General features: G+C 41.9%; 1 protein-coding gene across 9 annotated transcripts in view; it reads right to left on the bottom strand.

The window, feature by feature from the left end:
• Positions 1-3,245: 3,245 nt before the first annotated feature.
• Positions 3,246-16,671, bottom strand: part of LOC130273277 (protein QNR-71-like) — a 32,517-nt gene continuing 19,091 nt past the window's right edge. For 8 of the 9 annotated variants that reach the window (XM_056519784.1, XM_056519781.1, XM_056519782.1 and 5 more), the window contains exons 5-11: positions 12,228-12,386; positions 10,500-10,835; positions 6,230-6,367; positions 6,051-6,153; positions 5,758-5,960; positions 5,126-5,213; positions 3,247-3,477 (exon numbers count right to left, since the gene is read on the bottom strand). In XM_056519784.1, the coding sequence (XP_056375759.1) occupies positions 3,330-3,477; positions 5,126-5,213; positions 5,758-5,960; positions 6,051-6,153; positions 6,230-6,367; positions 10,500-10,835; positions 12,228-12,386 (1,175 nt within the window). In that variant the 3' untranslated portion in view covers positions 3,247-3,329. Of the gene's footprint in view, positions 3,478-5,125; positions 5,214-5,757; positions 5,961-6,050; positions 6,154-6,229; positions 6,368-10,499; positions 10,836-12,227; positions 12,387-16,671 lie in introns of all 9 variants that reach the window. The other variant, XM_056519777.1, reaches the window with a different exon arrangement.

Below are 16,671 nucleotides of genomic sequence, written 5' to 3'. Positions count from 1 at the left end.
CGTGGCAGGAAGTGACCTCCAGAGGACTCAGACGTCATCGGAAGGGACGTCAAACCATAAGAGTCCTCCGGCCTAGCGACGCTGCGGCCTGTACTGAGGACCATCCAGCACAGGACCGGAAGGCAGGACCGCGATCCAGCCCCTATCACGTCTCCCCTGCATAAGCCCGCCTGGGTGCCACAAGTGGGAGACCGAGAAAAAAAAAACATCCAAAATCCCACAGTCAGTGTCTGCACCAAATCCAGGTATTTAGCCTGGTAAAGAAAAAGATAAAAAAAAAATCTTTTATGGGGGTTAGTATCGCTAGCAGGCAAAAAAAAAAAAAAAAAAAAAAAAATTAGAGAGAATATATATATATATATATATATAAATATATCTCTCTCTATCTCTCTCCATCTCCTGCACTCAGAGATTCCTTCCCTAATCAGAACAGGAAAAACACTGGGAATGGAGAGGGTGGGGTTTTAAACTCGGTTTTCCTGTCCCAATTAGGCGGCGGCAATCTCTGGGAGCTCTCATGGAGATGACAGGGGAAGTTGTTTTATTGCAGCTGTTTTCAAGTGTGCACTAACACCTGCCTTGCATTAGGTCATTTTTATATCTAATGTGGTTTTATTAAAGGTCTTTTTATGGCTATTTTTTTTAAACATAAAAAGCAAGCTGATGTGTGTGAACATAGCCTTATGAAAAAAAAAAATATATTTCTTACATTTTTGGACTATAAGAAATGGAGATGTGAGTATAAAGAAGGGATTGACAGTGTAAATAAGTCATTTTACCATCCAACTTTAACAATTTGTCAAACACCTGTGGGGTGTAAGACTCACTATCTCTCATGTTCCGTGAGGGGTGTAGTTTCCAAAATAGGGTCACACTTTTTTTTTGTGTTTAAATCATAACCACTGTAAAGTCAGCCACCCCTGTGCAAGTCACTAATTTAGGCCTCAAATGTACATAGTGCGTTCCCACTCCTTTACGCCCACATATGGGGTATTTCCGTACTCCAGCAAAATTGTGTTACAAATTTTTTATTTTTTTTTGTGTACGGAACTACCCCATGTGCCACTAAACTGTTTCCTTGAAATATAACAGGACTCCGAAGTGAGCACCATGCGCATTTGAGGACTAAATTAGGGATTGCATAGGGGGTTTTCTACGCCAGTGTGCCAGTACATTTATGTCCTGCGTCTTTAAGGGGTTAAATCAACTGCTGCCAGAAAGTTACAGATTTGTAGAGAAATTTTTTAATCCTTCCAGTAGGGCTGGGCAGTATACCGGTTAGCGAAATTTTAGTCCTTCACGATATGGATTTTTCCCCATACTGCAGTATTAGTTTGGCCCCTCCCCCTCAGGAATGAATTATCAGCCCAGTGCTGCGCTGTCCCCACATTGGGGAACTAATCATATGTGAACCACAAGCACTGTCCCCATCGGGGTAAATACTCACGTCAGCCGCAAGCACTGCTCTCCTTGTCCTCCTGTTTGTTGTGGGCTGCCAGCACTGACACTCTATAGATGTATCTCTATGGCCCGGCTGCAAAAGGCAAACAAAAACTTTAAACTCACCTCCCCTGTCTGTCCGGACTTTCTTCCTAGGGAATGGAACGTCTGAGAGCCGTCAGCCTATCACCGGACGCAGTGATGTCCCGGTTGAGTACACTGTCATATAAGAAGCCGGCTTCTTACATGACAGTGGGCTCAGTCTATCACTGTCCGAGGCGATACATTGCTGCGGCCGGTGATAGGCTGACAGCTCTCCGACGTTCACATCCCCAGGAAGAGAGTAAGGCTGACGTAGGAATGTGCGTTAAAGTTAAATTTTTACCTTTTGCAGCCCGGGCATAGGGATACAGCTATAGTGTGTCAGCGCCGGCAGCCCGCAACAGGCGGACGATCATTTGCGGGTGACAGTAGTACCCCAATGGGGACAGCGCAGTGCTGGGCTAATTAAATTTACTGTGGAACCACCATAAGTTACAAAAATACTGTGATACACATATTTGGTCATACCGCCCAGCCCTACCTTCCAGTACTTATCAGTTGCTGTATGCGCCAAAAAAAGTTTCAGGTCTGACCAGTGCTCTCTGCTGCCACCTCTGGATAATTCCTGATAAAGGACAAATCAAGAGGAGGTTTGCTATGGTGATTTGCTTGTACTCTGGACAGTTTAAATTTAACTTTAGGAATTTTTAAGTGTTCACAGCATATTGCACTATATTTGCAGCCCTTCAGCATCATGAGCTACTCCTGGTCAGATGGCAATGTCACAGACCCACCATCTCAACCTTGTCCTAAGTAAACAAACATACCGTACCACTGACCTAAAATGTAATCAAAACTTCCCTGGGAACAGAGACATGTATAGAATATTACTAAGCTGTCTAAACTGGGACTCAAGACCTTTCTTTGAGTATTAACTGTAGTATAAAACATCTGAGGAGATTTTTGAAAACCTGTGCATAGGAAAACTGTCCAGCTGCTAATAACAAAACCAGTATTGAGAATATATATATATATATATATATATATATATATATATATATATATATATATATATATATATATATATATATATATATATATATATATATTGACATTTTATGAAGAAACTACAAACAAAAGAAAGCTTCTTCGCAATGATTACTCAAACTTCAGACTATGGGGGAGAGTCATCAAAACCTGTCCAGAGGAAACGTTGCCAAGTTGCCAAAAAGCAATCTGATTTGTTGCTATTGTATAGCCCAGCAACTTTCTCTGGACAGGTTTTAATAAACCTCCCCCCCCATCTCATTTATATTATGCTAAAGCCACGCTGAACCCAGATACACTCTATATAATGCTGTCTTCACATCACGTTTGCAGCCTAGGGCTGGGAAAACCAGGCGCTCCTGTACCCCTGGTGGACCAATGACAAAACCCATCCACTTTAATGAGCTGATCGGAGTCCGACTCCAGTTGGCTCTTTTTTTGCCCTGCATGTAGTTTTGTGACCAGACCTTAAACCGTAGTACGCTACGTATTAGGGCTAGTCACGATACGGGGCAAAAATGAGCCAACCCGACTCAGGTTGGCTCATTAAAGCGAATGGGTTTTGGTGCTGTCCGGCTGGGGTACAGGAGCTCCTGGTTTTCCCATTCCCCCAGCCAGATCTGGCAGCCTTAGGCTGCAGATGTGATGTGAATGCAGCCCAAGTTGCCTTTTCAAGGTTTGTGGTATGCCTTGTACCTGTAATTTAAGACAGGTGACAATTTAAATAAAGTATTTCCTTTATTTGCTTGTATTCCTACTACAGCTTGGCCTCTAAAGTGGTAGACATACAAGATTTAAGCTTATATTATTGAAGCCTTTTTCAGAAGGGGATCATGTTCATTGTTTCTTTTGAAGAGAGCATCTTTGACTTGACTGAAGTACACAGCGATTCCTTGACCACCCCTTCCTTCTGAAGCATTTGCTATTGGTTTGTATTCCTTGTATTTCCTGGAAAGGAGGGGGGGGGGGGGGGGGGAAACAAAAATTCAGTGATTCAAAGTTGCTGTGCTGAATTATACGCTTGTTATCCATAGCTGAGAATATAACAAATTGAACACTTAGTGAATAGAAAGTGGTCAAAGTGATTTCCATTGGTGACATAGGATTGTAGGCAGTAGTCAAGATGTGTGCCAGCATATTCTCATACAGTATATAGACTCCACTGTACCAGGTCATTCAGACCTTCTTGTAGCCCCACAGAATAGTCAGTTTGTTCAGTCTGGGGATTGTGGAGGTCAGAGGGATTAAGTTTGCATTTGGATTTGGGGGGGGGGGGGGGGGGGGGAGGGGTTGAATTATTTATTCACCAGTGTTGTGCTAGCCTCCATGATTGCCAAATCTAAAAAAACTGACTTCTCTCAAGGACTGTCTTTTCATGTTAACTGAGAGAACCTACCACAAGCTCATTATGTATATCAAGACTAAATTTTGCATTCTTTTGAGTTACCCTGTAGTTGACATTGGTATTAAAGGGGGTACTCTGGTGCTTATACATCTTATCCCCTATCCAAAGGATAGGGGATAAGATGCCTGATCGCAGTAGTCCCGCCGCTGGAGACTCCTGTGATCTTGCACGCGGCACCCCGTTTGTAATCAGTCCCCGGAGCGTGTTCGCTCCGGGTCTGGTTACCGGCGACCACATGGCCGGCGGAGTGTGACGTCACGCCTCCACCCCCCCGTGTGACATCATGCGCCGCCCCTCAATGCAAGCCTACAGCAGGGGACATGATAGCTGTTATGCCCCCTCCCCTAGGCTTGCATTGAGGGGCGGGGAGCGCGTCACACGGGGGGCGGAGGCGTGATTTCACACGCTGCCAGTAATCAGACCGGCGCAAACACGCTCCGGGGACTGATTACAAACGGGGTGCCGCGTGCAAGATCACAGGAGTCTCCAGCGGCGGGACTCCCGCGATCAGGCATCTTATCCCCTATCCTTTGGATAGGGGATAAGATGTCTAAGCACCAGAGTACCCCTTTAATATCATAACTGGTATGACTTTACAGCAATTATATAAAAGGGTGATTTTTCCCTCTAGTATACTTCATTACCATAATTGTAGAGGTGATCATGTGGTTAGCCTAAAAATTTCTGTATTGCCATTGCAAAATGCAATAGGCTGTCAGAAGTCTTATTGTGGCAGACAGAGGCCTTAGCCTCATTGAAAAAGCATGTAAACCAAAGACCAGACAGGGAAAGGTGTGTGCTGCTGATTGCACAAAGTGAAAACAAATTTAGAACTAAATGCTTCCCATACGCCCAAAGTCCCACTTGTGTTGTTGGTTTGGACAGTTTGAAAACTCTTCCTAATAGAACTGCTTAGTTTAAAAAACAGACCGCCTGAAGGCAGGGTCTTTTAGACTGTATAGCTAGTCAAGCATTTCCCAACCATTGTGTCTCCAGCTGTTGCAGAACTACAATTCCCAGTAAGCCCAGGCAGCCTGCCTGTAACAAAAGATTAAGGAGTCAAATACTGTGCAGATAATTTCACTTGTAAAAATTCTCTGGTTTATAGTTAACCTGCTGCAACATTTTTCATTGCTCTTGGCAGTACCCTACATCATATTACAGTATTAAAAGTCTAGATTATTAACTCACTTGTACAGGACATAACCAACCACCACAGCAACTGCAGTCAAAGCTAGAGGAATAAGTACTGAAGGAAGAGTCCTTTGGGGTTTAGAGCCTAGGAGAAACAAAGTTGTTAGAGACCTTCCAGTTTACAAATCCAGTTACCAGACCTAATCTTTGTGCATATAGTGCAGGACTTGGGATGGTGAGGATATCAAAAGTTATCCCCCTGCAAGTAGTACCCTGGGCGGGGAGTTCTACTTACCAGGTTCCCTCACTCCTGCTGTAGTGACGCCCCCTCAGCTTGATTGACGGTTCGAGTAGTCGCTCTGCTTCAAAGAGATCGTGACGCTGGCTGTCAATCATGCTGAAGAGGGAGTCACTAGGGCCAAAGTGACGGGACCTGGTAAGTATTGCTCCCTGCCGTAGGGGACTACTTATAGGGCGGCAGGGGAGACTTTATAACTTATTCTCACCCTGGGGGCAAACACCATGGGGATTGTGAGGGTAAAGATTTTCTCCTATATAACATTTAACCCATTAAGGCAGACTCATTTTTGGCAATAGTCTGACGTGTGTGTGTATATATATATATATATATATATACACATACACACACATACATGAGCTGAACAACCAGTTATGCAAGCATCACTTACCACCATCTACTGTCACCAGCGTACTAGCAAGGCCCAAACTTGCACTATCACTCAGTGTAATATTGACGCAGTAAGATCCAGGCTGAAAGGTTCTTCTTAGGGTCAGTAAGCATTGATCTGAAGATGGAACCGAGTCACAGACAATGTCCTGGGGAATCATGCAACTAGCATCTGAGACTATGGTGCAGGCATCTGTAGGCAGGCTGAAAGAACAGGGGGGGGGGGGGGGGGGGTCATCTCACCTATGGAACGGATTTATCAGTTTTACAGAATTTGTATTTGCACAGACATACCTTCCTTGGCAAGTCACCACAAAGTCAATTATGGAGTTTCCAGTCTGAGATGTAGATACTTCAACATTGGTCATTTCCACAATCTTAACCTCAAGGATTCCATCTATAGAGGAGAAAGGGCATCAAGATTCTAGTAATACACATTTCAGAACCACCAGTATACTAGTCAGACAACTCACCTACAACTGTGATGTTTGTGCCGTAATGTCCATATCTGTATATAAAACAGCCAGGAGCAGCAGGAGTAGTGGTAACATTTGGCATTTCAGTTAATGGAAAGTTTTCCATCTCAGACAGTTGTAGCTCTGTGGAGTTACCTGCAACATTTAGATACTGTGAGGCCTTTTGCACTTGTTATATTACATCCATACTGTACCTGCACAGTGATACACATACCACTATAGGTACCTGAACAGGAAAGTACAGCTAGTTGACAGTCTCAGGAGCACTCAACCAAGACTTTATACCCAGGCAGTGACTGTCTACTTGTTAGGCTAGGTTCACACTACGGAATCTCCAAACAGAAAATTTCTGTCTAGAGATTCCGAGTGCAGCCAGCGCCAACTAAAATCAGTTGGCGCTATGACTGCACGGACATTGCAGTCCCCAATAGTCTGCAATGTGTTCTGAGAGTAGATCAGCCTGAAGAATGAGCACCACCATTCAGGTGGAAATTTTAAAGCAGATTTTTCATTCACAAAATTCCACTTCCAAAATTCCAAAGTGTGAATTTGTGAGCGGAAAACCCATTCACCAGCTTGTACATTTTAGCAAGCAGAATTTCTGCCGGCAATTGCAAAGCTGAATTGCAGGCAGAAATTCTGTAGTCTGAATCTAGCCCAACAGTGAATTTTATTCATTTAAATCGGGTTAATGATTGTATTCAAAACTACTATTACAACTAAGGTGAGGGGCAGCTGATCACTCCTGACTGGTGAATCTGAGACTTTATCACCACTCCTGCTGATAACTATAGGAGCGCTGTAAATCATATAGTCACTCTGTACGGAGCGAGTGTTCAAGCTACTCAGATGAATCACACAGTAACACTGGGTAATAGTCAATTAGGCTTCACTGCGCTGTACAATAGGGGGGGGGGGAGAAATACACTATCAATAGCCCCCCTTCCCCACAATTCATACAACCGATTCAGTGGGGGGGGGGGGGGGGGGGGGAAATCAGAAGTTTTGGCACACCAGGTAAAAAATAAAAATTATTAGTGTGCATAAAAGACAAAAAGATGGAAAAAAAATAATAATCTCCAAAAAGGCATCAAATTACAGATTAGACATTCTTACTATATGTGAACAAAAGTTAGATTTTATTTCCATCATTTCCACTTTCAAAATAACAGAAAACAAAAATGGCGTCTGCAAGAGTTTGGGCACCCTGCAGAGTTTATAGCATGCACTACCCCCTGTGCAAAGCTGAGACCTGCCAGTGTCATGGATTGTTCGCAATCATCTGGGAAGACCAGGTGATGTCAATCTCAAAGGTTTTAAATGCCCAGACTCATCTGACCTTGCCCCAACAATCAGCACCATGGGTTCTTCTAAGCAGTTGTCTAGAAATCTGAAACTGAAAATAGTTGTTGACGCTCACAAAGCTGGAGAAGGCTATAAGAACATAGCAAAAGTTTTCAGATGTCACTATCCTCTGTTCGGAATGTAATTAAGAAATGGCAGTCATCAGGAACAGTGGAAGTTAAAGCAAGATCTGGAAGACCAAGAAAAATATCAGAGAGAAGAGCTCACAGGATTGTGAGAAAAACCAATTCAAAACCCACGTTTGACTGCACAATCCCTCCAGAAAGATCTGGCAGACACGAGAGATACTTGTACAAAATATAGTCTTCATGGAAGAGTCATCAGAAGAAAACCTCTTCTACGTCCTCACCACAAAAATCAGTGTTTGAACTTTGCAAATGAACATAGACAAGCCTGATGCATTTTGGAAACAAGTTCTGTTGACCAATGGTTAAAATTGAACTTTTTGGCCGGAATGAGCAAAAGTACATTTGGAGAAGGGGAACAGAATTTAATGAAAAGAACCTCTGTCCATCTATTAAGCATAGGGGTGGATTAATCATGCTTTGAGGTTGTATTGCAGCCAGTGGCACAGGGAACATCTTGCGATTAGAAGGAAAAATGGATTCAATAAGATTTCAGCAAATTTTGGATGCTTACTTGATGCCATCTGTGAAAAAGCTGAAGTTAGAGAGGATGGCTTCTACAAATGGATAATGATCCTAAAACACACCTCGAAATGCACGGAGTATTGCATCAAGAGGCGTAAACTGAAGGCTTTGCCAAGCCTTCACACTCTCCTGACCTCAACATAATTGAAAATCTATGGATAGACCTTAAAAGAGCAGTGCTTGACAGACAGCCCAGAAATATATCAAAGAACTGGAAGACTTTTGTAAGGAAGAATGGGCAAAGATACCTCAAACAAGAATTTAAAGACTCTTGGCTGGCTACAAAAAGGGTTTACAAGCTGTGATACTTGCCAAAGGGGGCAGTACAAGATATTAACTCTGCAGGGTGCCCAAACTTTTGCAGACGCCATTTTTTGGTTCTGTTATTTTGAAAGTGTAAATGATGGAAATAAAATATAACTTTTGTTGACATATAAGAATGTCTAATCTGTAATCAGATGCCTGAGATTTTTCCATCTTTCCTTGGCTTTATGCACATTAACACAAATTTTTACCTGGGGTGCCCGATCCCCACTGTATATTTTCATAGATTTTTGTTTAATGTAGATACTGTGACAGTTTGTGGTTCCTTTCCCTGTATATTTATAGTGTCCCAAGGGTAACATTTGGTACTGCAATTGGACAACCACAGGGGTGGTGCATAGATTTTTTTTTTTTGGGGGGGGGGGGGGGGTCACTTTATTGTAATTTTAAAATCACTATAGGGAGTCTATTTAATCATTAAAAGTTTTCTATATCTTATGTATTACAAGAACCATTTTGTATTTTTGTAGAACACATTTGCTGTAAATAAGATTTTTTTTCATAAACCCACCTGTAGCTTTGGTTTCAGAGACAAATTGGCATGTGAGGAAGCGCAAGTGTGTATTCTGAAACCTGACATGACAGCGTATTATACAATGCACCCCGAAGCCTTGCTGCTCCATGCAGCCTTAACAGCATTATCACAATATTAGAACGTGACTACCTTCTTCCAAGAACAGCACCACACCCCTACAGATTATGTGCGGCATTGCAGCTCTGTACTGCAGTAATTTGGGGTTGAACTGCAGTAATTTGTCACCCCTTTGCAGCCTTCTCAAAGAGGTTTTCCCCCTATGTAGAACATCTGATTGTGGGAGGAGGTGGGGGGGGGGGGGGGAAATAAATAAGACCACTGGGACCTCTGCTTCGTGCATGGTTTACTGTCAACCAGTTTACTGTCAAGCGCACGAAGCAGTGGCTGACACCAACGCTAGAGGGGTGAATCTCCAGCTTTTCCATAAATCTAAATAGAGGAGACGTGCTCGCCACCCCTTTGTGCGTTGTTCAGATATCTGTACACTTAGTGCATGGAAAAAGTTAGTGTGCTGGACAGGAGATCACAAGGGGGGGGGGGGGGTTGTCGGACCCCACCGTGATCTGACAACCCCTATCCAGCAGATAAGGAATAAGATGTTTTGTTCTGGAGTACCTCTGACGTACAAGCTTAAAAAAAAAAAAAAAAAAGTGAATAAGTCTCCTGTTTTAGACTGACTACTTATTCAAGTCAGATACTGAAGTGTTCTCTTTTCCAATCGGTTTCTATTTTTGCCTTTTTTTATTTTGTTCCAGTTTTTTTTTTTTTTATCTGTATTTACAGCAGGTTTGATGGACATAGGCAACAATAGACTGAAGCTGTCCCATTTCGATGGTTGGGAAAGGGGCTGTGCTTTGTGAATATTTCAGAGGGTAGAAGGGAAACTGATCTGTGAGCAACAGCCATTATGTGTACCTGTGTTATCTATATACTAGGTCACTTTTAAGGATCATTTTAAAAGTCTAGATAGTGGTACAAAATATTACTTAGAATGTAATGTGTCATCCAAAATGACCTATTGTTTACTAGTGTTGCTTGTGAATATTTGCAATGCGAATATAGCACACACACACATATACATATTACATTCGCAATGTCGAATATTTGTTTTTTTTCCCACAGTACACATCAGTGATCATCCCTCTCTGCTTCCAGCTTGTGTAGTGTAAAGAAGGCTCTAATACTACTGTGAGAGACTGGCGTACGAATTTTCGCATATGTGGAAGTTTGCATATGCTAATTTTTGCTTATGCTGATTTTCGTATATGCTAATTTTTGCTAATGTAAATTTTCGCATATGCGAAAATAAACGCGAATATTGGCGAAATATCATGAATTCGAATATGGCCTATGCCGCTCAACACTATTGTTTACATAGATTTTTACAACTTACCAGTAGTTAAGGTGCTGGTGGTAGTTTGTATATTTGTTGTAGGGATTGGAGTAGGAGTCACAGGTTTACATGGACCAGGAATGGCAACTTTAATGACCAAGTTATCACTGAAATTTCCAAGCAGAGTATATGTATGGCTGGAAACTGTGTTTTTGGAAGCAAATGATCCACTCCCATCACCATAGTCCCAGTCAAATGTCAGTTTAGATTTATTGAGGTAGTGGCTTGGATCATGGATTTGGATGTTAAATTCAATTGGAGAATCCTTTATAAAGATGTTGTCTGAGGAATTCTTGTCATTCTCCTGGAAAATGTTCACATGAAATGGAATTTGATCTTAAAAAAAAATAAAAATAAAAAACACATTTAAATGTTCACGCTGTGTAAGTTATCACACATTTAAACTTGATCACCCTCAAGATCAAAAAGGTTATTTCCTATCTACACAATAGCCAAAGTTTAGAGTTTTACCACCACAACCACTCTAGCTACTGTGGTTTACTCCATTTTCAACCAGGTGCCTGCAATGTGAAGCCCTCCCCAACCTCCTAGGTATCAGATAATCCAGAATTTTCTTTTGCAGCACCACCACCAGATCCTTCAGTTGAATGGAAGGTTCCAGTTCTCCACCCAATAAAAGGATTAGGTGGTGCCAAAATGACTTTTTTTAAATCTTTCTGTCCACACAATAGGGGATCATGTCACTGAACTCTGCAGTGGTCAGAACCCCTAAGCATGTATGCTGCCACCCCAAAGATATCCCAATGTAAAATTTACATCAGACACACTGCTTTGGTTAACAGATAAGGGTCATGTACATGACTATTACCGGTAACTTAGAATTCCAAATCTAATGTTTTAAAAATGGATTTGTGAACAAGACCACCAACAAAAAGTACTGTGTTTTGCTAGTGCACTAGAGTTTAAATTGGCACTGTCAGATCAAAAACCTTTTTGTTACTGATCATAATTTTTTGAACAGCCATATTATAAAAAGGTCTTAAAAAAAAAAAAAAAAAAAAAAACACCCCGAAAAGCCCACCACTAGGGGGTCTCCATACCTACTGGGACACCAACCAGTCCTGCAGCAGCATCATGCTTGTCCACAATTCATGGACAAGAGATGACTCATGGACAAGGCTGCATGAGCAGACAAATCAATCACCTCCCACCACCACAAGGAGGAACATGCCCTCTTCCTGAGAGAATTTTGACACTAATCTAACTAAATGAGGTATGTTTATAATATAGGTGATAGTGTCAAAAACTTGATGAACATGGTCATAAGTAGGTACCTTTTGTAGGATATGATAGGTACGCTTTAAAGGCTAGGGACATCAGTTCTCATCTTTCTCTGCACAGCAAAATATTTTGCACCATAAGTCTACATTAAAGCTTTTTTGCTTCTACTGTGCGTTGTATAGGCTCCATATTCTCTCTACTCTTAGACCACCTATATGGGAGAATCATAATCTCGCTTCATGTGCTCTCCTCTAACCCCCAACTTCTGTTAACTGTCCAAGATTTCTCTCACCATCAACTATGTAAGCTGAAGTATAACCCCCTCCATCTTCCGGCTGTTAACAGCAGAGTTTATGACCTGACAGATTTATCTTATGGTTAGCAGCTAAAAATGATAAAAGTTTAGACCAAATTTAGAAAGTTGCTTTATTTTGTGTTCTGGAGGAAAAATGTCATGTATATTCTAGCCAAATGTTCAAAGCTTACCAGTTACAACATAGATACTACTTGCTTTAGCAACCGGGTAATGTTCCTGATCCCCTCTTCTGTATACAGCGACCTCAATCATTTGTGTGCCAGCTGTGATGTTTGTAGTATTTATGGACAGAACAGCAGAAGGTCTCCCAATCTGTTGGTAATACTGGCCTAAAAGAGAAAATATAAAGAACCTGAGGTAGACTAAAGTTAAACATTTGTAAACCATTGGATATTCTAGAAAATTATAAAATGCTTCCCCTCCACTCTTCCTCTTTACATATTTCTAGAAGCCTAAACTAGGTTACTGAACAGATTCATTTTAGTTTTAAACACTTTACACATATGTAACTTGCAGCTCAATGGGGGGGTCCTAAAAAATTTAGACAGCTGCGGTAAGTCTAACAAAAAAAAATAAAAAATTTAAGCCCACCAGGCCAATTTTTGGTACTTTAGCTTTCCTTCCCCCCCCTTCCTCAAAATCATAATGCTTCCAATTTTGAGGAGCTATATGAGGGATCAATTTTTTGTGCTTTGATCTGTAGTTTTTAGTGGTACAATTTATTTTTTATGGGACTTTTTGATCGCTTACGTTTTGTATGGTATATGAAGTGACCAAAAATGCGCAATTTTGGACTAATTAGACTGCATGGTCGATGGCACATTTAAAAAAAAATAAAAAACTCACTCTAATAGATTGGATATTTACGCACGTTATTTTTTTGTAAATAAAAGTGGAATAGAAGCCCTGTCTTTCCCTGACTTGGAGGCACTGGGACCCCTTTTTCTATAAAAAAATAAAAAATCCGTTGGCTAGAAAGCTGGCCCGCTGAACCTAAGGGATATTTTGTGATGACAAAGCGAGTGGGTGGGAGGCTGCAAAATTCCCATTTTAACCCATTCTGAACAATGTCCAGAATTTGGGAACTGCCTGCCAGGAAGGAGAAAAAAAAAAAAAAAACAACCTTTTCAATTTTGCACCTAAAAATCCATAGGATGGCTTTTTTTGCGCCACCAATTCTACTTTGTAATGACAGTCATTTTACCCAAAAATCTACAGAGTAATGGGAAAAAATATAAGAGATAGAGAGATAGATCTCTCTATCTCTATCATTGTGCGACAAAATTGAAGAAAATGCCATTTTGTAACTTTTGGGGGCTTCTGTTTCTATGCAGTACATTTTTCTGTAAAAACACCCCCTTATCTTTATTCTGTAGGTCCATACGATTAAAATGACACACTACTTATATAGGTTTAATTTTGTCGTACTTCTGTGAAAAATAAATAAAAAAATATAACTACATGCAGGAAAAAATTATTTTTTTTCCCGTGTACGGGGCAGTATGAGGGCTAATTTTTTTTTGTGCTGTGATCTGAAGTTTAGTTGTACAATATTTTTGTATTGGATCAGACTTCTTGATTGCCTTTTATTCATGATCTAAAAAGTGACCAAATATGCTATTTTGGACTTTGGATTTTTTTGCATGTACGCCATTGACAGTGGTTTAATTAATGATATATTTTAATAATTCAGACATTTCCGCATGCGGCGATAATCACGTTTTTTATTTACACTTTTTTTAATTGGGAAAGGGGTGGGGTGATTCAAACTTATTAGGGAAGGGGGTTAAATGATCTTTATTCACTTTTTTTGCAATGTCATAGCTCCCATAGGGGGCTATAACACTGCACGCACTGATCAATGGTTTCTCATAGGATCTCAGGCACTGAGCAGTCATTCCGTGATCGGACAGCAAGGAGGGAGCTGTCCTACAGTTGTTCGGGATGCAGATATTTCGCCACGGCAATCCCGAACAGCTGCCTGAGCCAACTGGCAGCAGTTTACTTTCACTTTAGATGCCGCGTCTAAAGGGTTAATAGGGCATGGCACCGTGATCAATGCCACGTGCTATTAGCCACGGGTCCCGGCAGTTGCTAGGTTCCGGGCCGACTCCACTATGACGAGTTATAGAAAGGGAGTGGGCGGATGGCGTACAGGTACACCCTCTGTCCCCAACAGGTTATACATAAGGCTGCTGTTTTTTCTTGGAGAATTTTCAACGGCCCGACTGACCCCCTCTACTTCTGAGGCAAAAGGAGTAATTACGCGTGTGTGCAAAGGAGAAAGTAAAACCCTTTCCCTTATCACTGGCTTTTTGAAGAAGGTCGGACAGGTAAGAACCAAACAAATGTTCACCTTCACAGGGTATTGCACACACATTTACTGTTAGATGTGGGATCTCCTGACTAATTTTTCAGCCATAAAGCCCTTCTGGCTGATTTAGAGCAGCCGTACGGGCAAACAATGTTAACGCATCCGTGGAAGAGTCTGCTGAAAAGGCCATTCCTTTACGTATAGTAGGGAGAGATGCTAAAAACTTCTCTAGGGACTTCATTTTGGATATTTGATGTTAATTGATCCAGCCAGAGAATAACGGACCTAGCTAGTGAGGTCCTAGCAATGTTTGGTTTTAGAGCAGCCCCCCTCCCCCAGTTCTCTTGAGAAATCAATTTTTATTATCCATGCGATCTTTGAGGGTACCAAGATCCTCAAATGGGAGAGAATTTTTTTTTTTTTCCCCCTTTTTGAAATTCTGTAAATAGCCACATCAAGGGGGGGGGGGGATCCCAATTCTTTGTGTCAGTAAGCAAAAGAATACTTTTGATGATTCTTAGGGTTTTTTTTTTTTTTTTTTTTTTTTTTTTTTTTTAAATCAGGGTTTTCCTCACTCCTTTAAAAACATTGGATATATATGAATAGGGAAAAATATATAATTTGTTTCCAGGCCTTCAAACAATGTCCTGGATTAATTTAGGTTCACTTGGTTCCTCTATATTCATGGCAGCCGTACAGCTTTTATTAATTGGTCAGCATCTTCAAATGGGAATGCAGCCTTCCCTGAAGTATCCTCTTCTGACTCGTCCCCTGATTCCCACACACTGGCACAATAATCCCCCTCTTCCAGACTGAGGAACCGCCACTGGATTATTAATCTCAGCTGTAACAGGAGGAGATGCAATTTCAGTAACTTGAGGATTAGCCGCAGCAGAGATATTTTGGATGGAAGTTTGAATTTACTTTCTAATCAAGGTCATGCATTTGTGGCAGTAGTGATGGTGCAAGGGTTGGGACTTCATGTCAATCCTGCATTAACAAACTGATTTCTGCTGAAGATTTCATAATCCACAGAATTTCTCTTTACACATATTATATTCGTGTTTTTTTGTCTTTGTTGCCTTTTTTAGGCGCATCACCCTATTTAAAGGACCAAAGACCACAATTAATATATACAAAAAATAAATCAGGACCACCGGTACCATAGGCGTCTTTGAAGCAGAGACATATTGAGCACTCTTTGGGACTTCGCCAGAGCTCATGATACAGAGGAAGCTCACCCCTCTCCCAGGCTGGACAGCAAACACTTGTTCAGAATTAAACCAGGTATGACTGGCCAGCTCACAGCAAGAGGCAGAATGAATGGGCCCTTGGATTTTTAAAAATGTTGCACCCTGCACGCCGGAGGTCGGCATTTGACGTCACATCCACCACTCCTGACCTCCAGCTTACCCTCCATAACGTCACTTCCTCCAGAGAGACGTCATCTTCCCACCCCCTACAGGCGGCAGCCTTCCCATTGCATCCGCGCTCAGACTCCGGCACCACCCGCCAGCACTACGGAGCTCGCCCGGAGGCTGCAACTCCTCAGGCTCAGAAATGGCAGGTGAACGCGCCGCTTTGGGAAGGGGGGGGGGGGGGGGAGATTTGAATGGAGGCTATAGTGAGCCTGCAAGGAGCCCCAACCAGGGACCACAGGGCAATACCACAACAGCCTGCAGGAATCCCCCAGCCATATTATAGTTATGAAGCCCCTTTTGAGAAAGTGCTCTTCTCCTAGGCTTCCCAAGGGACAGGAAACCACTGAGGACGGGCCTTCCTTTTATTCTCCTAGGTTTACTGTCCTGGGTGCAGAGTCCCTCTCTCAAGTGGTGCTGTCATGGCGAGGAGGAAAACTAAGAATGCACATGCTTGCAGCACTGAAACTGCCATCTAAGGGCCAGAATAATGAACTATGGCTCAGATACTCCTCACAAGTGCCCAACTAGATGGTCTGGCGGCGTTTACATTGTTTGATTCATACTATGGGCGGAGCTAAAGATGAGTCGGCAGGGTCAGGACTAATATTCAATTCGAACTGAGCCAATGCTGGATTTGGAAATAACTCCAAAGTTGAGTAATTCCCTTATGCTGCATCCTTTAGATATGTATGGCATTATTCTTGGTAAAGTAGTTATGCTGGTATTATTGCGGAGATACAGTTTAGATGACTACTTCACTTATTTCGTTCAGTCCTTTCGGGGCAATTGTGGACATCTTATAGATCCAGTATGTTTCCAGGCATCTGCTTTATACATAAATACATTGAAGCCCCAAGGAGTGGTCAATGTTAAAGAAAA

This window comes from Hyla sarda, chromosome 5 (genome assembly GCF_029499605.1).
Source record: "Hyla sarda isolate aHylSar1 chromosome 5, aHylSar1.hap1, whole genome shotgun sequence".
Lineage (NCBI taxonomy): Eukaryota > Metazoa > Chordata > Amphibia > Anura > Hylidae > Hyla > Hyla sarda.
The sequence above is the reverse complement of the archived record's forward strand: the minus strand, read 5'-3'. Positions and strand labels throughout refer to the sequence as shown.